The sequence below is a fragment of the Mycetomoellerius zeteki genome, unplaced genomic scaffold, assembly GCF_001594055.1.
Source record: "Mycetomoellerius zeteki isolate Tzet28-1 unplaced genomic scaffold, Tzet1.0 scaffold35, whole genome shotgun sequence".
NCBI classification, from domain to species: Eukaryota; Metazoa; Arthropoda; class Insecta; order Hymenoptera; family Formicidae; genus Mycetomoellerius; species Mycetomoellerius zeteki.
Genome location: NW_017257338.1, coordinates 5,206,652 through 5,232,478, shown reverse-complemented (window position 1 = coordinate 5,232,478; position 25,827 = coordinate 5,206,652). Strand labels below are relative to the sequence as shown.

Genomic DNA, 25,827 nt, shown 5'->3' with positions numbered 1-25,827 from the left:
CATAAACCAAGCATCAGAGTTGGCAGTCGGGTCGGCTTGCAGAGTCGGTAGTCTGATACGGGCTTAAGGCCGGAATCAGACTGCGCGTTGAAGATTGAAATTGAAGATTAAAAATTAAAATTTGACTAGTGAGGACAAAGAAATTTTAGCTCCTATTGTTTTGATTGGTAAAATTTCAATCTTTCAATCTTCAATCTCAATATTCAATGCACTGAACGTGGACATTGAACTATGTAGCCAATGTCCACGATTCCGTCGGTAATGTCCACGATTTTTTTTATTGTTTCTTCTCTATGTCCACGATTTTCGGTCCGTTAGATAGATAAAGACGAACAATCAATCTGTCAGCGCTTGTTGAACAAACGATTGTTCGTCTTTGTCTATCTAACGGATCGAAAATCGTGGATAGCGAAGAATACAATCAAAACATCGTGAACATTACCGACGGGATCGTGGACATTGGCTACATAGTTCAATATCCACGTTTTGTGGACATAGAGGCGCTTCAAAATAAGATTGCAGGTAAATCCCAGATATGGTTGCTCTCATGCTTCTCTCTGATGTTGTTGACACGAATTCGCATGAAATGTGATTTTTATTGTAATCAAATGCATTGTATTTAAATGCATTATTACGCAGAGATATATCAATAATTATTAGTTTGGCACTTTCAAGTGTTATATTAATATAACTAATAAGTAATAAAAACATAAATAATATGACTAATTATGCAAAAAATGTTAAATTAATTAGAAAAAATTAATTTTATATGTCGTAGAATAATAGTCATCATGCTTATTGATTGTTAGATATGCGATAAATTTGCGGAAGTGTCTGACTTAAAAAACATGACAATGATTGATCGTTCTAAAGTCTATGTTGCAATAATCTATTACGCTTCAAATAATGTGACAGGTATATTTAAACTTGAAAGAATAAAAAAGAAGGGACAAATTGTAGGAAATATAATAATTTGTTGTATACTTTTTACTAGCTACACTTTCTACATTTTTTTCTTTCTTTTCTATTCTTTTATTAATTTATTGTAAGAGATCAGTATTTAGTCTATTCTTATTTTAAGATCGTCTCAAGTGATGTCTTAAATAAGATGCTTATACAGCTCCGGTAACTGGCTTATGACATCCTTAAGACTAATAAGATAAATATATTAATTAGTGGATCCAATTATTGATCGAAATAATAAAAATTTTTAATATTAGGCTTGTAATAATAAGTACGATTCTAAATAAATTCGTGTTATTAAATTTTTATAAACACAAATTTATTTAAAGTCGTATATATCATTAAACTCTTATTAATATTACAAATTTTTATCATTTAATCCATCCAAAAATTGGATCATGTCTGCTAATTATCCACTGGTACATTTACCTTACTTAAGACTATCAATATGAGTCATAATATTATTTCTTATTCCTATTTTTATTTAAAAATATATACAGTTCCAAAATCAAATTCTACTCGGTCGTAAAAGAAGAGACCAACGTAATTCACTGTCGTTTTGACATCGCCGGGTCACAACGACAGATGGCGCCACGATGGAAATTTCCAGTCGCCTGCGTGAAGCAGAAATCGAACGAAAATCGTCAACCTCAGCTTCGTCGGAGCGATGTCAGAGGCTCTGTAACATTCACTGATTCACTGACATTCACGTTTATGTGGTGATTGCAGCCCACATTTTTACGAGATCCGCGCGATTCGGGTCAGCCTGGGGAGAAAAAAACAGGTTCGCGATCGTGACTCACTTCCGCCGTCTACGTCACCGTTGGTGAACGAAAACAAGGTTCGTTTGTCCGCTCGCTCGCTACGCGACAAAAGCCTTGGTAGCGTCATCGGGGTACCGCCTGGACATCCGCGCGTGACACATTGCTGCTCGTTCCTTGTCGCTGACGCGCTTGTTGCTGGGAAGGAGCATCCGACGATGGTGAGTACCACGGGAGTGCGTTGCCGTCCGCGTGCGATGCGAGAAACACGTCGACCGTCACGAGCCGACACGACGAGCATGCGTCTAAACGAGTCCGCTACGTGCGTATGTTCGCAGGCGTCTTACTCCGAGGATCAGCTGGCCGGTAAGTGGAGGGCGACTTGTGTAACAACAGCCGTGCAGAACGAGAACCGAGAGAGAGGCTCGCGATTGCGAACGAATGAGTGAATGAGGGAGGCGATACGGTCGATGGTCCACGCCGCGCCGCGCTCTTCTCCCCGGGGCTTTTGATTCAGGTCAAGAGTATCCTCGCCTTTTTAGACGCACCCTCGATGCGCGCGCGCGCGCACGCCTGTCAGGGACTGCCTTTTATGGTCCGGTATTTGAAAGCAAGTCGCCGTTGCTGTAGGCATTGTGAAGGACTTTATCACGCTCCCGTCTTCTCGATGACTCGCCGATTATTCTTGTTTTACTCTCGCGAGTATACGAGTCATGTGCGTTGTTGATGTAAAACGAGCTTAGGAATTGACGGATGTAAGACGTTCCTTGGCGTTTTGACATTATATCACGTTTGTTATAGTAATTGCTAAGTGATAAGTCTTATTTTTCTCCGCAAAAGTGCCAAGATGTACGTTTACAGCTATCAGGAGCTGGCTAATAGAATGATGTCATCCATGGAGGGTAAACGATCCTATTATTGGGTGGTACCCAACAGTAGCTTCATAATTTATTATAATTAACCCTTGATACACACGATTGAGTCTTTGTATCCTGCATATTTCTTTTCTTTAAAATACTAGAAGCACCTGACTAAGTAATAGTCTCCATTCTGTTCTTTTTTTTTAACATACAGTATGCGCCAAAAAAAAAATGCGACTCTTACAACTAACACTTCAATTGTCAGTTTAGTTAAATAAAGTGAGTGGACGGGGACAAACTTGTTTATAACACAACAAATATTTTGTCCTACCAAATATTTATTCGATATGATTTTATGATTTCCTTTAATTGCAATCACTGCGTTACTGTGTCACACTCAGCAAACATAATAGTGATTAAAAGAGAGTCACATTTTTTTTGGCGCATACTGTACAACAAACATTACAAATCTTTTCGAAAGATGTTGAGGTATATGTAAAAATTACTTAATAATTTTTATAAAAGTAATGAAAATTAATCCGGAACAAACCGGAAAATTATCGTGTGTACTAAGAGTATTCTAGATAGTGGCAAGAAGAATTACAAAAGATTTGTTTTTTTTTTTTTTTTTTTTTTTTTTTTCGAAGAATGTTTTAAACTGTACATTGCTGTAATAAATTGAAGCGAAACAAATTATATTTGTTCGCACTAATGTTGACATTCTTCGAAAAAAAAAAAAAAAAAAAACAGCTATAATCTCTACTTACATTTTTCTTAAAATTTGCTTTATCATTTATAATTCTTTCTCTCTCTGTTCCTAAAATTATTTTTATACGTAAGATACGAATTGAACGCTTGAAAGTGATTAAAAGTAAGTGTATCGCTATAGAATTCCAGGAGGCGTTTCAGTTGTTTGACAGCCGCGGGGATGGAAAGATTCACGTGTCTCAAATCGGCGACGCGTTACGCGCTCTTGGTCAAAATCCGACCGAATCAGACGTGAAGAAATTCACTCATCAGCACAAACCGGACGAGCGTATTAGTTTTGAGGTATTTCTACCGATCTACCAGGCGATTAGCAAGTCCCGTGCCTCTGACACGGCGGATGACTTTATCGAAGGCCTGCGTCACTTCGACAAGGATGGAAACGGTTTCATATCGTCTGCGGAATTGCGACACCTTTTGACGACACTCGGTACGCATTAAACAGATTACTTGGATAAATACATATGTGTGCGCAGAATTTTTATCTGTACCGTTGCAGGTGAGAAACTCAGCGACGAGGAAGTGGAAACGTTACTGGCAGGTCACGAAGATTCACAGGGTAATATCAACTACGAAGATTTTGTTCGCCAAGTCATGTGCGGCTAAGCTTAGCTACTTAAACGCACATAAGAGTATTATTATTATTATTATCGTTTATATTTTGCCATTTATTCATCGAATCTGTTAAAGCGTTTTACTTTTTGAAGTATCATATCATAGCATGTGTACCTATATGACGATTTATCTCGAGGGAACTCTAATGTGGACATACTATTTTATTACGTACTATGGGAAAGAAGGTTAGTCCCTTTTATATAAGAGTCTAAATTAGTTAAACAATGGTAGGTAAAGAACAATCTAGCGCATTGTGCCTTGACGTATATACTCCGATTTACGAGCATTTAGTGATATCGATAGTAAGACATACACCTATTGTGCGATCTTCAGCGAGATATCTGAATTCCGCGGACATTCCAAATTTTTGTAAGATAGACTTCGAGAATTGAGAATGTCTGGCCGTTCGAGGGTGAGGGCCGAGCATTTTGATTTATGCCAACACTTAATGGCTATGTATTTTTCTCCTTCTTCTTTTGTCCTCTTCGAATTCAATATATCCTCTATGTAGTTAAAAAAACGTATGTTCGAGAATCTTCCATCTACTGATAGATGCCCTAGAAAAAGTGCGCAGAGAGTATCCACTTTATTTATTTATGCATGAGCGTATTTATGTCTTCGAAATGCGCAAGAAAAGATTATTGTACATTGCAATGAATAAAAAAGAAATTGCTCTAAGAATTCGATGTAAAACTTCGTCGACGATGCCTCTTATAAGTAAAACGGGAGTATATTGTTCTTGCAATGATTCGTCGAATATAATCGTGTTATCAATTGGAAAATCCTAGGATTTCTTTCACAAATGCCTTATATTTAATTCTACAAATGTATATTAACTTTATCTTGATTATTTAAATCAAGATTATTATCTTGATTTACCTTACTTTTTACCTTTTTCTGATTCTAGGAATTAAAAAAAGGTAAATAGTTAAAATTATAATATGCCCGTTTCTACCAATATAGTTTAATTTTAATCTTGTTCAACTAACTCTTCATCTTTTTCTAGTTCTAAGAATTAAAAAGAGATAAAGAATAAGGTGAACCAAGATTAATTTACATTAGTAGAAATGAGCATTAATTTGCTGATGAATAAGTACTTCGAAATAAATGTCGATTAGACAATCAATGCCCTTTTCTACTAGGGCTAATGATTTGCTTTAAATGTCGAAGTATCATATCAATCAGAAATGGGCATTGATCGTCTAATCGAAAATTCAAATTCTTTCAAATCGAAGTTTTTTAAACAGTCCTAATTTCTACTAATATAGAACCCTTAATATACATGATTTGATCATTCGTGTTCTGCACATTTCCTTTTTTCAATAAATTAGGAGTATTAAGTAATGAGTTATAACACATATATATACAATTTTTTAAATATTTACATAATTTTATAAATTTTTAAAGATGTTAAAGTATATATAAGAATCACTTGTGACCATTTCTATCAATGTAGATTGACTTTAATTTTGGTTTAATTTACTCTTCATTCTTTTCTAATATTCTTAGAATTTTAGAAAAAGATAAAAACTGACTTAAACCAAGATTAAAATTAACCGTTAGTAGAAACGGGCATTAATAATTCTTATATATTTGTTAAATGAAAATTAATCCGGAACACAAATGATTCATCGTGTGTCATGAAGGACCGGATAATCACTGTATGTATACTGAATGTTAACTTTAACCTCGGTGTAATTTACTCTTTACTTCTTTCTAATTCTTAGGGCTCTTTCTACCAATATAGTTTAATTTTAATCTCGATTTAACTAATGGCGAATTCGATTGGAAGCACTAGTGCGCACTGGTGCATATTAAAGCCATTGTACACTGATTTAATTTAAGTATAAAAATGAAATGCAAATATTTCGAATTATGAAATACATATTTTACCTAATAATACAATAAAATGTATTGAGTATTTCACGATTTAATCGATTTCTATGTTTATTTATAAACATATCTTTACATTATTTTGTGTACGACGGCTTTAATGTGCACCAGTGCGCACTGAGTGCGTCCAATCGAATTCGCTATTACTCTTCATCTTTTTCCAGTTTTGAGAATTAGAAAAAGATAAAGAGTAAGTTGAACCGAGATTAAAGTTAACCTACATTGATAGAAACGGGCCTTAAAACAAGAAAAAGGTAAAAAGTAAGTAAAACCAAGATTAAAATTAATTTACATTGGCAAAAAAAAGAGTATAAAGTTTTTGATGCCCTATCAATTTTGAGTTGGCCTGTCTCGTTTTGTTTGTTTATGGAATTATTTCATTAAGTTTATGTACACAGAATTTAAGATTTTAATTCATTATTCTTTTTCAAATTTAATTGTTTTTATTAGTCTTATTATTCTAATTTTTTAAAATAATTTTTTAGGGTTATTTCCTTATATTTTTACTTCTTCTAAGCATAGGTTTTGTTTTGCTTTGTCTTTAAATATCTGAGTTAGGTTAATTTTATATTCTGTTACTAATTATTTAGGTAGTTTTTTGGCCCATCTTACTCCATTGGGGACTCCGTTTGTTCTTATGATATCCGAAGAATCAGTGTTCGATTTTTGAACGTTCCAGCGTTCAAAAATCCGCAAGTGGCGCCTGTGCGCGCACGTGGTAGAGTTTACCGCGCGTTGATTCGTGGACCGTTTGATCTGACGTCACGTGGAAGGGCGACAGCGCTGTATACGCCGTGAAGTCGGCCGCGACTTCCAGCAGTGTCGCTTCGAACATTGTCGGATGAAAGTCGTGGGATCTCGTGCGCTCTGGGTGTTACCGTAAGCCGCCGCAATCAGTTCCCAATCGTCACCGATCGCTACTCCAGCGAACATTTCGTGTTGGAGCAGTGCACTTAAAGCCGCCAAAATTTTACGAAGAAAGAAGTATGAGTATTAACTCCAGTCTGTCGTTAAGTAATAGTGAAAGTAGTAAAAAGCCGATAATGCCGAGTTTAATTTCCAGTAATTGGTGAGTAGCCCGAGTACACGTAACTGCGCCATTTTTGCCCTCGCCTTCCCTGCGAGTCGCCATCTTGCACGTCGCGTCCTGATCTTGTGTTTTTATTTCTGTTTTTCCATCAGCTTCTTTTCGTCATCCTGTCTTCCTTTTCCCTTCCCCCTGTTTATAAACTGTTCGAGCTCGTATCATGTAATCATCGTCATTATTACGTTGTTTTTGTTAGGCAAATTGAAATATGAGACGGTTTGCGAGTCAGGTGAACATTCTCGGGTATACGATTGTCGTTATCGTAATCGCTGGAAAGAATGCGTTTGGAATGAGACAACTCGGCATCGTTATCCGAGCCGTCTTATCCATGATAAGACGTCCCTTGAGAACTAAGTATTGCAAATCAGCCGCGCGAAATCCTCGCGAGTGTCGATTTCGCGTCGCGGCCACGTGACGTATCCGTCTAAAAATCTATTCCGCGTATTATGGTATACCTACTTGTCAGGTTCAGTGGCGTTGCCTCATCAGCTGTTCCGTTAGGCGATCGGCGTACGTTTTTAATGGCACGACGCCTTTCCGAGATAGATCCCTCTTGAACCGACCTCGCCTCTAAATAATATTTTGCAATAACGTTTACAAGAAAAATAATACGATTACCTATCGTCACGTGATGTCAAGAAAAATGACTTGTCAGTTTGCGACAATCAAAATACAAAACTATAGAAATATGGGTTGCCCGAAACGGGCGACCATTCTCATCTCAAACTCCGTCACTCGCGACCTTCAACTCTCCGACCTGCCTCGTGTAAAACCAGGACGTTCGTGAGATCTTAAATTCTATGGGTCAATCGTGTAACTTTTTCTCTAGGATGGAAACGTGAAAAGTAAACATTTTTTTCTATGCATATATATGTGTATATACGATAAAGGCATCTATAAAAATTTTCACGTTATCGCTTTAGAGAAAAAATAACATGATCGATATCCTGAACGAGATTCTTGGAATTATAGACGGTATTCATAGTTAATCCGATCTTGTATTTAAAATCTTATCAAGATCTCGAGATTGCTCATTCACTTCAATGACATTTATCATTTATCAGTTCGAAAAAAAATGAGAACGTAAAGAAAAAATAAAAAATATATTTAGACATACTTTTACTCCTCTATAATCAGTTATTACATCAAAATTGCATTTTAAAATTAATATTACATGAGAAGAACGATTTTGCTGAAGTATCTAAAGATTTAGGTATAGATAGATCTGAAAATAATTTTTGTTGGACTATCAAAATAATTATATAGGGCACTCAAATTGATTGCTATGAATATCAAAACTTTTTGCATTATTATTATGCATTATTATTTTGATAGTCTAACAAAATTATTTTCAGATTTGTATCCAACCAAATTTTTTTAGATACTTCAGCAAAATCTTTCTGTGTAAAAAGTTTTAATGATTCAAAATATTCAAACTTACTTTTTGTTTTTTTTTTCTGTTTGATTTTCAGTTGTGTCGTTGTAGCAAATGAGCGATATGATCATTTCATTGGCTGATTCTCAAGATTACTTACGATGATTTTAAGTATAAAATTGGAGCATAAACTGTCCTACGATTTAACCATTCTCATGCGGAGCCGCTCATCACCCTATATTTTTTTTATTGATATATATCAGATCGTTAGAGATATTGCTTAGGAAACGTTCTAGATATCTAATCTAGAACGCATACAATTTTGAAGATATCTAAACAAAATCGCGTGTGATACCGAGCATATCGTTTAATTATCTGATACACAGCCGTGGAATTTTCCACAATTTAAACGGTTTGAGATGACCTAACGGACGGCTCTTGATTAAATCCAACGTGAAAACGGCCGATACAGTCAGTTAAAAATGTAGGAAATCATGTTCCTCGTAATTAATTTTATGGACCTTGTTTTCATTATTGAACGATATTCAATCAGCTCCGAAATTACGCAGCCAAGTTTGAGATACACATCATCCTCAAATGTTAAAATTCGTAAACAAAGAATACAGTTACACCGTTACTTATCAGCTATCTAATCGGTTATCTAATCAACTATTTGAAATTATTTTTTGATAGGGAGAGAAATAAATAAATAAATGTTGATATAAAGAACTTGATTTACGTATCTATATTTGCAGTCATTATTTACGATTTACGAAATAGAATTTTTTAAAATCACATTTGCGTTTATATTTATATTTATTCAAATATACTGTTAACACGAATTGTACACCGTATAATATAATGACTCACTTATAAATAAGGAACATTTTTAAATCGTATTTATCACCACCTGCCCTTTGTTACAGCACATGTTAGCCATATATGAGCTCTGTCGTAATTAGCAACGACGATTAGGCGTGATGTAACGATTTCTTTGAATGCCCTCATGGAAAAACAGATGTACGAGCGTTCACAGTTGTATCCGGGTCTGAATTTTTCAAGTGGCTTTGTTCGTGTTCCTAACTGGAGCGAGTATTCCGTACGTAAAACGAGTTCAGAGAGTGTGATATTCGAATATTATATAAAGTGTAGGAAAGTATCTTAAAAATTTCGAAACAAAACTATAAGAACGTTTACAATCATCACTTGAAAAAAAAAATACTTCAAAATTGTTCTCGATAAGGAGAATCTGAATAGTTTATAAGGAAAATAACGAGAGGGTCGATATCTGTGATTCACTCTCTTTACGATCATGTTCATTTTGCATGAAACGGGCAATGCGCCGTTAGAACAGCGACATTGGCTTTGTGCTTTCTTTTACAACGTCAGGTTGCCTCGTGCCTCGGCCAATCGATATACGGCCAGCAATGTCGCTTTATCTCATAGTTACATCTTTTGTGAGCCAAACGTGATTTCTGCCAGCTGGGAGAGCGTTCGAATTTACTGACAATTGTCCTAAATCAAACGATAACGTTGAAATAAAGAGAAGAGCTCGAACGTGAGTCGTTTTGTTCGATCATATTTCTCAAAGGTGATAGTAACACGCGCATACGTGATTCTCACTGCAAAATCATACCCGGCATATCACGGTGATACGCGAACAATGAATAAAGTTCTCTCGTAGCTTTCTATATTTCGTTTACTTGAACGAATTATTATTATGTTTCTTGCATGGAAAGAACAGTGGAAAAAGAGTCTGGTTGCATTAATTGGAATCTATTATTATAATTTTATTTGAGATAACCAGAATTCTGATTGATACGATCAGAATTTTGTTTTGATTTTCAACTAGAAATTTTTTAGTGAATGGTTTTACTGAAGTATCTAAAACTTTAGTTGAATACAGAATCTGAAATATGATAACTTTGTCGAGTCATCAAAATAATTATACATATAGAATATTTAGACGAGAAAAAATGATACAAGATACCGTAAAAGATTCTAACATTTCAGCAACCAATTTAAGTCACAATTATTTTAGTTCAAACAAAATTTATTTTTCAATTTTTGTATCTGCCTAAATTTTTAAATAATTCAGCAAAATCGTTCTTTCGCGCATTTGTGACTCTTAAAAGGCTCTTCAACAATTTAAAAAGAGTAAATTTATGTAATAAAAATAAGATGAATAAATGGACTTAATAAATCTGAAAATAATTCGGCTACGCTATTCTTATTTATTTCTCTGCTCTTATAAAAAAATTATTAAACGTTATTAAAAATTTAGAAGTTTTTCGTGATATTTGTCACATTTTGCGTTTCTAATCGATCGCGCATACTCGAAGTATCGTCATCTATTTTTGGCTGCATTATCATCGCTCTCAATTTTACGTGATAAGAAAAAGTACTGATAATTGTACTACAATAACACATTATCAGTTTTTGCGTACATAATTGTATTAACACCACAGTTATGCCTTATATCCCTTATATAATCCCATTAGTCAGCGAATTAGATTATACTTACTATTAGCAACTATTATACAGCCTGTAATTAAAGGACGAATCATTTCTCGTTTGTGTAATGACACGTATATACTGAGCAACAGACATGCACTTTATATAAAATTTTAAATTTTGTATCCATATTGTTTTCTTACCTTTTGTATTAAATTACAACTAAATTTTGATTTATTATGTTAAAATAAATATGGTTATTTTTAACGTTAACTTCAGTGACTAATTCTTGGATTCTAAGTCCACTTTTTCAAATTAATCAGTTTGAAAGAATATGCTAATAAACACGAATGCAAACATTTTCGGATATCGTCGTAAGGTTTCTTCGTTCTTACGGTTCATCCTCTTTAAGATAAATCGTTACGTTAAACGGCTGATTGCGAATGATAATGTCATCGCATCGAAAACACTTTGTCCCCGTGGAAGAGTACAATTGGATGATATGTTGCAGGCGTGTACGTTTCTAATTAAATTTGTCCGAGAATTGGTTCCGAGAAGCTTCCAGAAGAACGATTAATAAAACGCGAACGAGACTCGTGCAGGAACGTGCAAGGTCGTTGTTGCGCGAAGAGTCGCGGAGCACGAAGGCGAATTATTCTGGAATTATTCTGGTTTCATTTGTGTGTTCCTAAGCGGCTTCTACAATAAGAAGACTTAGGCTTTAAGCCTTAAGCCGTAAGAAATTGACCAATCACGATCGATCATTCTCCTCACATTCGACTGTGATTGATCAGTTTCTCAAAGCTTAAGTTTTACGCCTTAAAATCTCATTGTAGACGTCGCTTTATATACGAACGTGTATCATTTTTTTTTCTCCGAACAGATATCGAAGAAATTGACGCGTCTTTTATTACATTCTGACATATCGCAGCGGATGATGAATATTATCACGCTATATTAAACATTTAAACGTAAATAGATGACCTATTATTACATTCCGTGTCGATAACATTTGAACTTGGAAATCGCTTCTAATCATATCTTCAATTCTTTTTGAGACTTTCATATAATTGAGGGCTGTATGAAATTTACTCGTTATATCATTTTTTACATTGGAGTTCATGCGGGATATCATAAAACTCGCTCGATTTTTGTCGTTTATAATTTTACAAATTATTGAAATTATATACTGCAGATAAATACGTAGGGAAATCCTCGTTCTTTAGTCAAATCCAAGTGCGATTGATACTGTCAACAACATTATCAATCATCATTTTTCACAATCCACTTTAAACTGTAATCTCGTATAATACCGTGATTGCAATCATAACAATACACGGAAAAAGCAATTTTGCTGAAGAATCTAAAAATTTAGCTAAATATAGGTCTGAAAATAATTTTGTTGAACCATTAAAATAATGGGTGTGTGAAATTAGCATCGGACCATATAGTTCCGGAGTTTTAATCAGAGTTCTAGGTTCCTTTTAAAAAGTTAAACAGTTCAAAATAATTATGTAGGAATTTCGCAGCATAATAAGCAATGCTGCAAAAAGTTTCAACATTCTAGCAGTTTAAATGTCCTATATAATAATTTTAACGGTCCAACAAAATTATTTTCAGATCCGTTTCTAACCAAATTTTTAGATTCTTCAGCAAATCGTTCTTTCCGTGTACAATTTTCTAAATATTGATATAAGGAAATATCGTGATATATCAAAATATCTCTTTGATAATTTATATCGTGGGAATCATTATTATTCAAAATGCAAGATGCGATTATTGATCGCATAATATTATGTTATTATTGCTTGAGGCAATATGCTAATATGTAATAAATGAACTATAGATCCTTATTATTACTTTTAAATGGCCTATTTGCCTTAATTGCTGCAACATACACTTATACATATATACGCAAGCGCAGCAAATTATTTATAAATTGCGCGTCACATAATTCAATCTCATTTACAAAGTGTTGCAGGTACACATTTACACTTTACGTAAGCCTGATATTTCCTAATGTCAAGGCGAGGCAAAACTGTAGAATAAAACAATAGTTAAAAGAAGGGCTGCTAGCCAGTTATAACATAAAGAATATTTAATAAACTTTCATACATATTTACATACAAACGTTTCGACACCGATCGGGTCATTTTCAATGTAAAACAACAAACAATCTCACATAAATTATCGAAAAATTCAGTCAAATTATAATGTCCAGTAAAAAGTTCGGTTGTATTCGTAATATGCGGTCCATATGTAAAAATATCAAAGGAGATCTCATCTCACTTTTCACAATTCTACAATCATCTTACAATGAAATAATAAATTAACATTGCGTTACAGTTTAAATTATCATAGTTGATAATTTGACTGAATTTTCTGGTAATTTATGTAAGATTGTTTGTTGTTTTACATTGAAAATGACCCGATCGGTGTCGAAACGTTTGTATGTATGTATGAAAGTTTATTGAATATTCTTTATGTTATAACTGGCTCGTAGCCCTTCTTTTAACTATTGATTTATTCTGATTGAGCCATATTGATAATTATTGTAGAATAAAATATTTAACACCGTGTGGATTATTCAGCCAAAAACGTTGTAGATGTAAGCGAACCGATCACACATATTTCTCTTTCTCCTCAACGTGCAAAACACGTATTATTGTTTGGCGGAACGCCCGTTTAAATGACGTCGTTGATACGATTCCCGATCCAACAATACTCAGTAAAGACCTGAGCTCAAAGATGACTGTAACTGACAATTACTATCTGATTGAGTCGTGAAAAGTGAGTGCTCAGATAGCCAAGTGTGATGTAGCGTGTTGTGCAAACTAATGCATTGCATGTATTGTTATATATTTGCTGTACATTTGCTAACATCACAATGGGACATATTATAAATACAACAACATGACTGTTTATATATATATATAATCAGTTGTCGAAATTTCTAAAGTAAACTGTAAGCAATGATGGTACATTATGTTGTCGGCAACATGACAGCAACGTGTTAGCAACGAATAATTAATCGTTTCTTGAGCTCATTGCTAACAAAATGCTGACAATATGATAACACTAGTTGTTGTCGAGGATATTCATGCTGACATATTGCCATCGATTTGCCATTCCAAGAATTCGAATTCCATTGAGTTCAACGCGACAGACATAATGCTGTCTCACCTTGTCCTGAGTTTGTCGAAATTGGTTGCTGCAACATGTCAGCAAAATACACTGCATTTGGCTATCTGCATCTGGGTGAGTCGTAGATGAACACATGTTTGGCATAACTATGTGCTGTATATTATACGTCATACATAGTCATGCCAAATATTATGTTGATCTATAACTACGACTCACGTTTCACGACTTATTGTTAGTTACAGCCATCTTAGTGCTCAGGTCCTGACGCGTGTACCATATAAATCGCATACGTCGGCTGCCTGCTGTGGCAGTCGCGCATTTTCCCTTTAACCGTGGATTCCACTCCAGTTTTTTCCGCACGACTTCGCCGCGGTAGACGCGACTCGACGGGACGTCATATCACCATCGGTAAAAACTCCCTACCGCTCGCTATATCTCGCTGAAATTTCCACTCAAATGCCAAGGTAGACATGTCTTTTCCGCTTTTTTTCCGTGCATTCTCGTGACATTCTGACAGAAACGGCGTATTATCAATGACATTCGCCGACGATGACAGCCACTGTAGTTGTATTTCGATCACCAGTTATTAATAAACATTTAATAAGATTAAATGCCTTGATTGTGATAAACCGATTATCCTTAGCCTGGAGAAGAGTTATATGCATCCTGAAATTACATAAGCATTCCATATATTAAGAATTTCAAGAGTCTTGGCAGTACCCACTGTGTTTATGTCCCGAAAATGTCAGCTGCTCTTTAAAGAACAACATCTCGTGACGTCAATCGGATATTCGTGTATTCACTGAAAAAAAAAAACAGATATTTTGGGTATTGATATTTTAATAATTTGTTATCTTTTTTCCTTTATCGCAATCCTCAATCATGCTTGCATACATCCATGCACACCAATAACATAGTTCTAAACAGATTGCATTGTTATTTATTCAAAAATATGTCAATTTTTTTAACCTTCGACTACAGCAACGGGTCATTTGAATCCGAAGCGAAATTTGTAGATGATTGTACAATCTGTACGATTGATATCAATCATACAGATTGTACAATCGTCTACAAATTTCTATAAATATACTATAAAGTTTTAAATTGTAATATGTAAGTGAAAAAACTTTGAACCTTTCTCTATCAACTGTTGTAAAATGTAAATTTACTTGCATTCTGTTTTTAAAATTTAAACAAGATGCTTTAAAATTTAGATGTTATGGTTTTTTCAGCTATAGTTGAGGATTAAACGTTGATGTACTTGATGGTGTTATAAGATTCAGAATTTGGTTCTAATAATTAAAATGTACATTGCAGTGAAATGTCTAGTAAATGCATGGACGAGAGCCTAGAGGAAGGCTCCAGGCTGCAACAGCACTACTGTATAACGCTGGGCGTGGGGCCTCTGTGGTGGTCCTGATGTGCCCCATGCCGCATTGTCTGTATCTACAGTCAACACAGAGAGCCGCGGCGTGGGGATCAAGCAGAGTCAGCTCTCTGTGAGCTCCCACATTGTACAAGTACGTATTTTTCACTACTTAAAGACATCTTCAGAAATCGGTAATTTATTTACGACTGTGAATGCGAAATAACGTATTAAACGAGAATTAAATTCTGATTATCCGCATTTTTTTTTATTACAACTTACAGGAGGATGAATTGTTGAAAGCCGTAAGAAGCAACGAACCATTGCGTCTAACGTTCACTCTCCACTTGACTGAGAGTACATCCGTCGAGTGGGAGACCGTAGCATGGCGCCGCTGTCTATATATTCGCGTACCCAGCTGCCTTCTGCCTGAAGGATCAAAAGAGGGCTTTGTTTCGCTCCTAGAATATGCCGAAGAAACACTACGCTGCACCAATATCATTGTTTGCCTTCGCAAAGATAGATCAGACCGAGGTACTTGTCGTTTGCCATTCTTCGGCACAAACGTCGAAGACTTTTGCGTTGATGAGAAAGATTCACCGTCTAAATCGTTCTGTTGTTATGGTCTAGCAATGCTGGTTCGTACCTTCATGTTCTTGGGTTTCACGGTCCTGCCGCCAACTCATGCCTTGGTACCACCAGGCAGTGACGCTGGCAATCTCTACATGCTCTATGCCATCGAGTAATCGGCAAGCAGTTCTGCCTCTCAAATTTAACGCGCAGGTATTGATTCGAGAGAAAAGATACTGAAGTTTCTCAGCTCTACAATTTTTGTTGTACTATTTGATTATTTAATCAACTCATTTTTCGTTTACTATAACGACTTTCTCCTTGCTTTCTTATGAATTTAGTATATGATTTCAGATTATTTGTATTTATTGTAATTATTTGTATTTTGTTATATTTTATTACAGGTACTACCAAGTCTAAGGTAAAATTCTGAAAAGAAGGACAATTGGAATTTTGGGAAACAGCACTTTTTTCTTTTATATTTTAAGTTTTACTATACATATATAATTTGCTTTTCGTTATTAGTTCCAAATTGGGAAATATATAAATTTTATTTATATCAAACGATTATATTTAGTGCAGAAAAACTTCGGCGTTAAATTAAAGAGGCTTAATGAGAAAACAAAAAAAAATTATAGTCGCGAATACGTAGAACGCGTACATAAAAGGCTTTCAATGGGTATATCGATTCATTCTCTTGAACACAATGTTAATAACTCTTATAAGAGCATATAAGCTGCTGACAAAGCTTCCCACGTGAAAGAATTTGACAGAATCTGTAGTCGTATTGAACAACTAACATCACGGCGACGAACTGTCAAATTTTAGAGAAAATTTATTATCGATATATCTCAATGTTAATTGTGGCAGATTGGGTATCACCGCGTTGTTCTCCGTAATATATGTATAAGTACATTTGCTTATTATTTTTAAGTATTATTAATATGTATAATCTAGATTTTAATATCTGTTATGCGAGTACCAACAAATAAGTTTTGATCGCTTTCGTTCTATCATTAAGAACGATATTATTATGAGTAATTGACTGATGTTCTTTATAAAATGTGCAATTATTTTTCTGTAATTCCGTAAATAATTTATGCTTCTGTTTATAAAGTAAAAAGAAATTATGCAAACATCCAGTAAAAACAAAATTTGGATGTTCCAATTGACTTTTCGTAAAATCTGAATCTTTGAAATTTCTATTTATGATAAAATGTGTTCATATAAATTGATTACTAATTAACTTAAAACGTCATGTGGATGGCACAGCTTTGAAAATTTGAAACCATGAATCAAAAACATCATGAACATTACATTATGTTACACTAATCGAACATGAGGGAAAACATTTCACTCATAGGATAACTGTTCCGATTACTACCGCTTTAAGTACATAATGATAATTGATATGCTTATTTTGATGTTTTTGAGATAATAGACATCATTTTTTTATGTTCAAGTAAAAAACTTTAATATATACAAAATAAAAGCAATAAACTTGAAAACTAATTATTTAAATATAGCGAAAGAAATAAAATATAAGGAACACATATTACTGCCAGTCTTTGTTCAAATACTGCATTATCATTTACTGCCACCCATTTATTGCACACTGTATTAAAATCATTCTGGAAATATCTCTATAAAAATATCTTTAAAATATTATTTAGTGATGTTTGTTAGTAATATTTATATCGTTCTACACTAAGAATACCTGTCACTTCTTTAATCAAAGACGTTCAAATTGGCAGTAATTAGCGCATTGGTACATATGTTCATGCATAACAGGACTCATTTACTGCCGGCAGTAATGCAAGTAAATCTTAAATAATTAATAACGTTGCTATTTCAATAAATCCTTGGAAAATTTCGCTGAAATTATTTCACGTTTTGGAACATTTCAGTAAAATTTTAGCAAAGTTTCAGTTTAATTTCAGCGATTTTTCTATATGTTAGCTGAAAAATTCACTTTCAGTGAAATTTCAACAATTTTCATAAAATTTTCCAAAACGTGGAATAATTTCAGCAAAATTTGTTCACCAGGGATTAAATATTAGAAAAGTAACCTATCACCTTTTTGTGCTTATTTTATTAAAATATCATTTAAACGGTTCATAAAATTGCTTTAGTACATATAAAAAAATGAAAATTTCACATATGCTTGCACTGTCAAGTCATGCACACAATTCTGCTTCACTTCTAATTAGAAGAACATGGAGAGTTTGCATCTTCAGCAACATTCCTTAACTTCTTTAATTATTTTATAAATATAAAACATATCGAATATCTCATACAATTGTGCTTATATTTATATAACAGTCGTAGTTTAACATTAATAATATTTTTAATGTATAATATAACGATCTCATACTTTCATACTGCAATTGAAAAAAACGGCAGTAATTGGGCAGTTACCCTATTTTTCTTAAAATATTCAAAATTGGAAGGTACTAAATCACTATAAATCTTATTTATCATTATCTAAGCCCTATATGTTATTAATTTTTATAATATATTTTTAGGTGATAGTATATCTAAGTAATAGTATATCTCTGGTAATTCCCAATCAGTTAACATTGAAGAGATTTTGCTAATAAATGCGTTCTTTAGTGTTGACTTGATAACAGACAACATGAAAAATAAATAAAAATACAAAAAAAATGAAAAATACCAGAAAAAGAACAAAAAATGTTAATAGCTTATTAGGAATATAGATAGAGATAAGTACAGAGTGACGGACTATTGTATGTTAACTTCACGCAAATAATTATCGATTTGCCTTAAGTTTTTAAATTGAACAATTCCGTGCATTTTATCCCTTCAGTTAGTATTATATATTCGTACCTCTGATCATACATACACATATGAATACACATAGACACATACAAAAAGTGAATATGTATGCTACGTTTCTTATTCATGAAAATATAATTGCTAAATAAACATTTAATAAAACCCACTATATTGTTACTTTACTGCTTACCAAATTTACTTAGAGTTTTATTTATTAAACGTCAATCAGACTTGATTGATAAAATTTAATACGGAATAACCAAGTGTTTTTATTTAATACAAAAATTTTTGTGCACAAAACGTATAATTAAAACACATTGAAAAGACAATATGTTGAAATTTGACATAATTTTATTAATATTAATATACAAAATAACTTATTTTGCAACTTATCCTGCTTTAATTCAAATGAACGAAATACATTTTCAATGATATTTTCAAATTAAAGTAAAATTAAACTATGTTTATTATTAGGCTATCATTTATATTTTTTATTGAATTAAAAATGATAGCATTTTGAATAAAATCAAATTTTTATTCAAAACGTTATCAAAATGAAGATTCAAGAACAGATGTAATATATATTTTCATCGTATAAAAAAAGTCATGTGTTATACATCTCTTTTATGTTTAATTTTATATCTATATATATTGATCTTCATAAAATCATGTTTCTTGTTTTTGTTGAACTTAATTGCGTGGATTGGATTTCTCATCAGCTTCCTATAATTAATTTGAAGGATTAGACACAAAAAAATAAAACAAAAAATATACATAAAAATGTATTGTACCTCAGATGCGGTTTTCGGAACTAATCCTAAGCTATTGAGCATACCAGATGATGCTGATTCATCAACGGGACGTGCCGATAATTTTTTACACTTTATCAAGTGTCTCGCTGTAATATATCAATTGAAATTAAACTCCATTAACAATATCGAATATATTACATTTTTCTTCAAGAATATTATACCTAATTGATTGCCATCAATTGATGTATACCCGCATAAGCATTGCAATTTCTTATCTAGCGGGATATTAACTAAAGGAGATGGTACGATCAGACTGGTCTTCGGTCTTTCATTATGAATTTGTTGTTGATGTTCTTGGAATGCGCGCCAACAACACGTAACATAACGACACTGTTGACATCGTTGCTCGCCTCTGTGCATTATATATATAATTTACGTTATTAATCGCAAGATTGTTGATTTTAGAATAATATACTTACGGATAATGTTCATCTTCGTCAATATCTTCTTCACATTCCTGGCAGGATAAATATCTGACGGAAGTATTCACCAAAATTGGCCCACTACTCCACTTTTGTATTTTTTCATCTGGTGGTAATTCGGGTAGAGGACTATCTACAGTAAATCGTGTCGTTTCCAGTACATCTTTTGAGACCATTATGCCACTGTTGCTGGCTGAATATGGTACCGCCTCTATATATTTATTTTATGATTAAACGATAATATTACAATCTTTTCACATAATATACAAGCGTATTCAAAGTATATTTAAAAAAAAATGATATAATCGATATAAAATAAATATATAAGTAAAATTATGATTAAATTTTTGCCTAAATTCTCGCTAATTCGTTAGTAATGAAAAAAAATTTATACATACAGCGTAAATATTTAACCACATATTAAAATATCTATATATATTTACTTGAATTAAAAACATGATCGTGTAACTCCCGTTGATGTAATGTTAAGGAACTCTTTTGGTTGAACCAGAGACAACATCTTGAACATTTGTTGCCTTTTCCTTGATCCCTTCTTACGATGTGCCTTTGCATATGCGTCAAGTAAGCGTACACATTGGATGCGTTCGACTTGCCTTCGTTCACAAAATGTATTACCTTTCACAATAGAAAAGTTGTATTAATCTATATTAACACAGGAATAGGAATATCTGTGATATTTTTCTCTTCTTACTTTAAGACAATACGGGCATTGCAATCCTTCGCCCTTTTCGTGAACTTTATAATAATGATCTATAACGTCCTTATGACTGGATGTACGATAGCCGCAATTTTCGCAATGATACGGCATCTCGGAAGGATAATGCATCAATGACAAATGATCAATTAACGATTTGCTCTTACCTGAACGAGAAACATGTACAAATGTGATTATCTCGTATTATACATCTTATTTATCTTCTTGCATAATTACGGATTACAAGTCGAAAATATCAGCTTACCAAATTTCTCCTCGCAAATCGCACAAACTACCATGACGCTATCACAATGTCCGAAATTGCTGTGTGTTTCTGACACATGAGTAATCATTTGATGTCGAGACGATAGCGGGGTGCAACAATATCGGCATACCGATAATTCCAGTTGACCTGGCACTTGCGGTGGTACATGACTAACCATATGCTCCATCACTTCTGTATTAGATCTCATTACAGTCGTACAGAGGAAACACTACAAGCCCAAAAAATATATTTGTCAAATATAAACATGCTAATAGTATGACAACACAAAAACTTTGAACAAACCTTGAAATATAAAGAAACTCTTAATTCCTTTAAGACGAGGTTCTTATCACCCTCCATTGTAGCATAATATAATTCTTGAAGTTGAATTTGTTCTTTCGGATCTTTTTCATTTTTATCTTCTTTTTCTTTATTACTCTTAAAATCAATTGCTGCTCTTTTTGCTTCATGTTCCGTCGGAGTTATTATATTACCTCGTTTTCTACCCCGGCGCTGTACTTTTGCTGCAATAGTTTCTGGAGGTTTCTGAGATATTACATCAGTTACCGAAATTGAATCTTTCGATGTTGTAACTGATGTATCAGTTGACGTGGAATAAGACCAATTTTGAAATGGATTAGCAGCTACATTCGTCAAGCGATCTAACAGAGACTCATCTGAAAAGATATACAATCTTATTATTCGATAATCTAATATTAAATTCGCATACAATCAGAAACTGTTAAATTTTTATCAATTATGTGATCAGTGACGTTTTTCACTCACTAGAATCGATTCTAGTTTGCTCCGAGATATGTCGTATAATATTGTCAAATGCGCGTTCCGGTGTAGCGCCATACATCTCCCTCCATATTAATTCGTCTAAGAACTGTTGTATCATTTGCCTACTAAGCAAACTCAATGTGTTCTGGAACATTCTCGGTACAATTTTTCTAAGATATTCCATAATATGAAAATTACTCATGAGATTTCTAGGGCTCTGTTCTGAAAATGAAGACTGAAAGACGTGATTATAGCCCATTTCATTTAACGTACTTTTGTCGACAGTAAAGTCGGTCATTATTTTGGAGTCTGTATGGACCCAGTCTTTTAATGGATGTAGAATATTATTAAATCGTCTTCTAAATGATCTCTCTCCTTCCTGTACTGGTTCACAGGCACGTAATCGTATGTCTAATGTAGACGGATCTATAATGCCGAGAACTTCGACTTTCACCTAGATACGAGAGCCGAAAATTCGTCATTATCTAAATTTTTTTTTCTAGCAAAACAAGAATATCAAGATATATCACCTGTCGCATATGTCCATCTTGCGATGTCGTGCCTAAACTAATCACACCGACTTGTATCACTGAATTTTTACCACCCATCTTATGACTTTTGTCCCATACTGCCGCCGTACAAATGCTACGTAAATTTGTATAAAAGTTTTTTAGGTACATATTGGATACTTTTACCCAAGAGATTACATTTTGCACATTAGTTTGACACGCCCAATGATAAATCAATTTTAATAAAACTGTAGGAGTATAATGTGCTCCTTGGAAAATAGAACCAGAAAATACGGAAACGAATCTTTCAGGACAACAACTAGATATCCATACATAGCCACCGGAATAGGGAAATGTTCCTTGATCGCTATACATTCCCAGTTTGAGTTTAGGTCTCTGGTAGTTCAAACTATGCTGCAAACAGCATTGTTCCGATTTTACTAAGCCCTGTTGTATCAACCATTCAGCGAATTTTGTAGCAGAAAACATGAGCACATTTTTAACTTTGGAATCTGAAAAATTTCGGTTATTAATACACATTTAACGCTGCATGCTTGCTATATATTGATAAAAAAAAGTAAAAAAGAATGTACCTAATGCCTGTCTTTCTTTTTGTGCAACTTGTGGTGGAATGTCTTTATTGCGTAAATTTGGTCTTGCTATTACAACTAAGGATGGGTAGGTTCGGCCGCCAGTTGTTTTGTTAAACGTATATTCTCTACCATCAGGTAGATTCTTTTTGGATTCGTCAATTTGTTCGGGTGCTATAAAATATTTTGTAATGAATAAAATTAATTATTTAATATATTAATGTTTTTAAAAATATTACATTATTTCTCTGGTTTTAACCTGTATTTTTGTTGCCGATGGATATTCCACCTATACTAGTTTGTTCTGTAGGAGGGTTTTTGGTAGTCGATTGCACTGTCTGTTTAGAAACAGTCTTCACTCTGAGATTTGTCATTTGAGGAGTGGTAACTGAGGGATCCATATTACTTTTATTAGATATAAAATTCTTTGTCTTAGTTTTCTTTTTTTTCCTTTTGTAAAATATTACATTACCTTTATTTGATACAACATGTGGTGATGCAGTCTTTGATTTCACGCGAGTAACTGTGGATGCAGACTGTAAGAATAAAATATTGTAATGTATTTATTATTAATCAGTGCAATGCATTACTAATTAGTACAAAAATTCTGTAACTTGTAAAAATCATACTTCTTCTATAATATCAGGTTGCTGCACTTGAAGAACTTTTGTCCTACGTCCAGATCTGGTGTACTTATACTGAAAAAATATTGATTCGTTTAAAATAAAAAAATATTAATGTGTGATTAATGTTAAGGATCTATTCTTAACAAAGAAAATACAAATGGAATTGATAGTACATTCTCTTGTTGAGGCTGAGGAATCACAGTCGAAACTGCAGATGTGGTTGTAGTTGTTGTATCTGAAACTATGTTTAATCCTAATTAGTATTCGTTCCCAAATTTCTTTGATTAGTATTCGCGAGTCCAGTGTTCCCAACAAGACTTTTAATATGTATTTTTGCTTAAAGTTAACATAAGTAAATGATTTTTTTTTCAATTTAAAGGTGAAATCCGAGGAATAAGATTATGTAACTTAAAATTAAGATCGTGAAAGAAATTGTTATAAACAAAGCTAGCTGAAGATTTGTTTACATAATTGAAAAAATGTCCATTGGAAGTTAAATTGTCTTCAAAAAACCGCAGTTCTAATAACAAGTAGCTTGCTACCTTGGGTCTGTGTAACAGGTCCCAAAATAACATGTCCCATACGTGGATCAACTACTAGCTGGATGTTTCCTTGAGGTATGTTTCCTCCACTCGAATTACTTGTGATATTCAATTTAATTGGTGTTGAATTATTGTTTTGTTGAGTCTAAAAGTAAAAAGAAAAATATTATTTCTAGATGAAAAAAATTTACAGTGTCTGATAATTATTGACATAACGCTTGTGGACAGCTAAAATAGACTAAACCGAATAGAAAAGTCCTGTATCATTTTGCGTTTTTTTCAATAGCTAAACGAGAAATTAATTTATGAAGATTTGGTAATTAATGTACACAAGTCGCTGACAGACAGCCCAATGTTTACAGTTTTTAAATAAGCAGCATGGCAGTAGGAGCGCTCTACGAAAAGTAATAGTTAAATATAAGCGACACATTATTGTTTACGGAACTGCATGCTTAGTGACCGTAAACATTAGGTTATGTCTTGTCACCAAATAATCGCAGTCGTACTGGTTTGCAGAGCTTTATAAATTAATTTTTCATTAACCGTGATGAAAATCACAAAATGAGAGGACTTTTCTATTCAGTTAGTCCATTCTATCAATCCATAAGCATTATATATCAATAATTATCAGACATCATGTATATATAAATTTGTTTTCCCCAGTATACTAAAATACTTACAACATTTAGAATCTGAGGATTAATCTGGGAGTTATTCTGAACTGCTGCTGAGGTTTGTGTTGACGTAGGTCTATAATTAATAAATTATGTAGTAATCATATTTGACACTAATGCATTTTATAATTAGATACTTACATTGTATACTGATAACCACTGCTGTCCCCTACTTGGCATATCAATTTAGCTCCCTGTTCTTTAATCAATTCTTCTAACATAGCTGTAACCTGATAGCAACAAGATCAATGTATAATATATGCTCATGTCATTAAAAAAAATAATTGGCAAAATTACTTTATCATAATTCTCTTTCTGCTTTGTTCTTATTCGCAGCTGGGCATCACTAAGGGGTTCCTCTATGCACTCCAAGTTTAATGTCATGTTGGGTGGACGAGCGTTCAAGATAGAACGCGAAAAAACCCGTGTTCTTGGCATTTGGTTCATTAATTCTTGTATAAAAAAAATCATAAACATTAGATGTATGATTACATCAAAGTTGCCTTGATTTACAATAGATATAATAAGCCTTTATTTAGTTTTTTGCTTTAAGCTTCGAACTATAACAATAATTTGCTCTAAACTTTAAACTTCATAGTTGGGATTTAGTTAGCTTATTTAGCTTAAGGATTATAGCTTAAGCAAAAAGCTGAAGATTTACACACCTTATTTAAACACTAAATATAACTGGAAAATAGAAAAGAATAGGCAAAAATGTAAAAATTCTTTAAATGGAAGTTCAAATCTAAATTGCTAATCGCAACGACAATTATCCGTAGAAATTTTGCGAATAATCAGAATACACAGATTGTACGCTCCCACTATCGTTTCATCGAGATGTTATGTCTACTCCAAAAGAAATATTCGACGATCGACGACATCGACGCTAAAAAAGGATCCATACCGACACTCAATGGTTGTCTATGCTTGGTTGCCGTCCTACTTATAAGTATATTCTTTGCATCCGATTTCAGACACTAGATAGAAGCAACAATTCTTCTTTGGATCTCAAAACGGATTACCGAACGAACGACAGTTTTTTTATTCATCGACAGAAAGCCGCCGATTCACAGAACTAATGAAACAAACAATACGTAACCTAACCGTTGTTAAATGTGCCGGAAAACCAGGCTAGGCGGTAAAACCTTGACAAACCCTTGATGCTCGAAATGCGAACCTCTCGTCGAACGCGGCAATGATCGCAACGATTTGCGCAGACTCAGACGCATTATATCATGAA

At 33.6% G+C, this 25,827-nt stretch overlaps 3 protein-coding genes across 7 annotated transcripts; 2 read left to right on the top strand and 1 right to left on the bottom strand.

Moving 5' to 3' along the window:
* The first annotated feature begins 1,557 nt into the window (after positions 1 to 1,557).
* Mlc-c (Myosin light chain cytoplasmic) lies at positions 1,558 to 4,645 on the top strand. 2 transcript variants are annotated; one of them, XM_018452747.1, is made up of 4 exons: positions 1,558 to 1,945; positions 2,063 to 2,090; positions 3,474 to 3,779; positions 3,849 to 4,645. In XM_018452747.1, the coding sequence occupies exons 1-4, from the start codon at positions 1,943 to 1,945 to the stop codon at positions 3,953 to 3,955; spliced, it is 444 nt and encodes a 147-aa protein (XP_018308249.1). In that variant the 5' UTR covers positions 1,558 to 1,942; the 3' UTR covers positions 3,956 to 4,645. The 2 variants fall into 2 exon arrangements, with proteins under 2 accessions (XP_018308249.1, XP_018308248.1); XM_018452746.1 differs by lacking the exons at positions 1,558 to 1,945; positions 2,063 to 2,090 and adding an exon at positions 2,108 to 2,626.
* Positions 4,646 to 13,842: 9,197 nt separating this feature from the next.
* Oda (Ornithine decarboxylase antizyme) lies at positions 13,843 to 16,475 on the top strand. The gene is made up of 5 exons (XM_018452476.1): positions 13,843 to 14,031; positions 15,306 to 15,437; positions 15,568 to 15,817; positions 15,914 to 16,066; positions 16,258 to 16,475. Exons 1-4 carry the CDS (start codon positions 13,843 to 13,845, stop codon positions 16,027 to 16,029), a joined length of 687 nt encoding a protein of 228 aa, XP_018307978.1. The 3' UTR covers positions 16,030 to 16,066; positions 16,258 to 16,475.
* Positions 16,476 to 19,319: 2,844 nt separating this feature from the next.
* On the bottom strand, positions 19,320 to 25,764 carry row (relative of woc). 4 transcript variants are annotated; one of them, XM_018452853.1, is made up of 20 exons: positions 25,743 to 25,764; positions 24,885 to 25,039; positions 24,729 to 24,817; positions 24,594 to 24,663; positions 23,914 to 24,058; positions 23,545 to 23,612; positions 23,375 to 23,443; positions 23,218 to 23,281; positions 23,005 to 23,133; positions 22,749 to 22,919; positions 22,177 to 22,667; positions 21,650 to 22,100; positions 21,167 to 21,540; positions 20,864 to 21,092; positions 20,596 to 20,765; positions 20,327 to 20,519; positions 19,881 to 20,094; positions 19,623 to 19,813; positions 19,441 to 19,547; positions 19,320 to 19,372 (listed from the first exon to the last, which is right to left on the bottom strand). In XM_018452853.1, the coding sequence occupies exons 2-20, from the start codon at positions 25,032 to 25,034 to the stop codon at positions 19,340 to 19,342; spliced, it is 3,408 nt and encodes a 1,135-aa protein (XP_018308355.1). In that variant the 5' UTR covers positions 25,035 to 25,039; positions 25,743 to 25,764; the 3' UTR covers positions 19,320 to 19,339. The 4 variants fall into 4 exon arrangements, with proteins under 4 accessions (XP_018308355.1, XP_018308354.1, XP_018308353.1 ...); XM_018452852.1 differs by lacking the exon at positions 25,743 to 25,764 and adding an exon at positions 25,692 to 25,741; XM_018452851.1 differs by lacking the exon at positions 25,743 to 25,764 and adding an exon at positions 25,492 to 25,730.
* Positions 25,765 to 25,827: the final 63 nt, after the last annotated feature.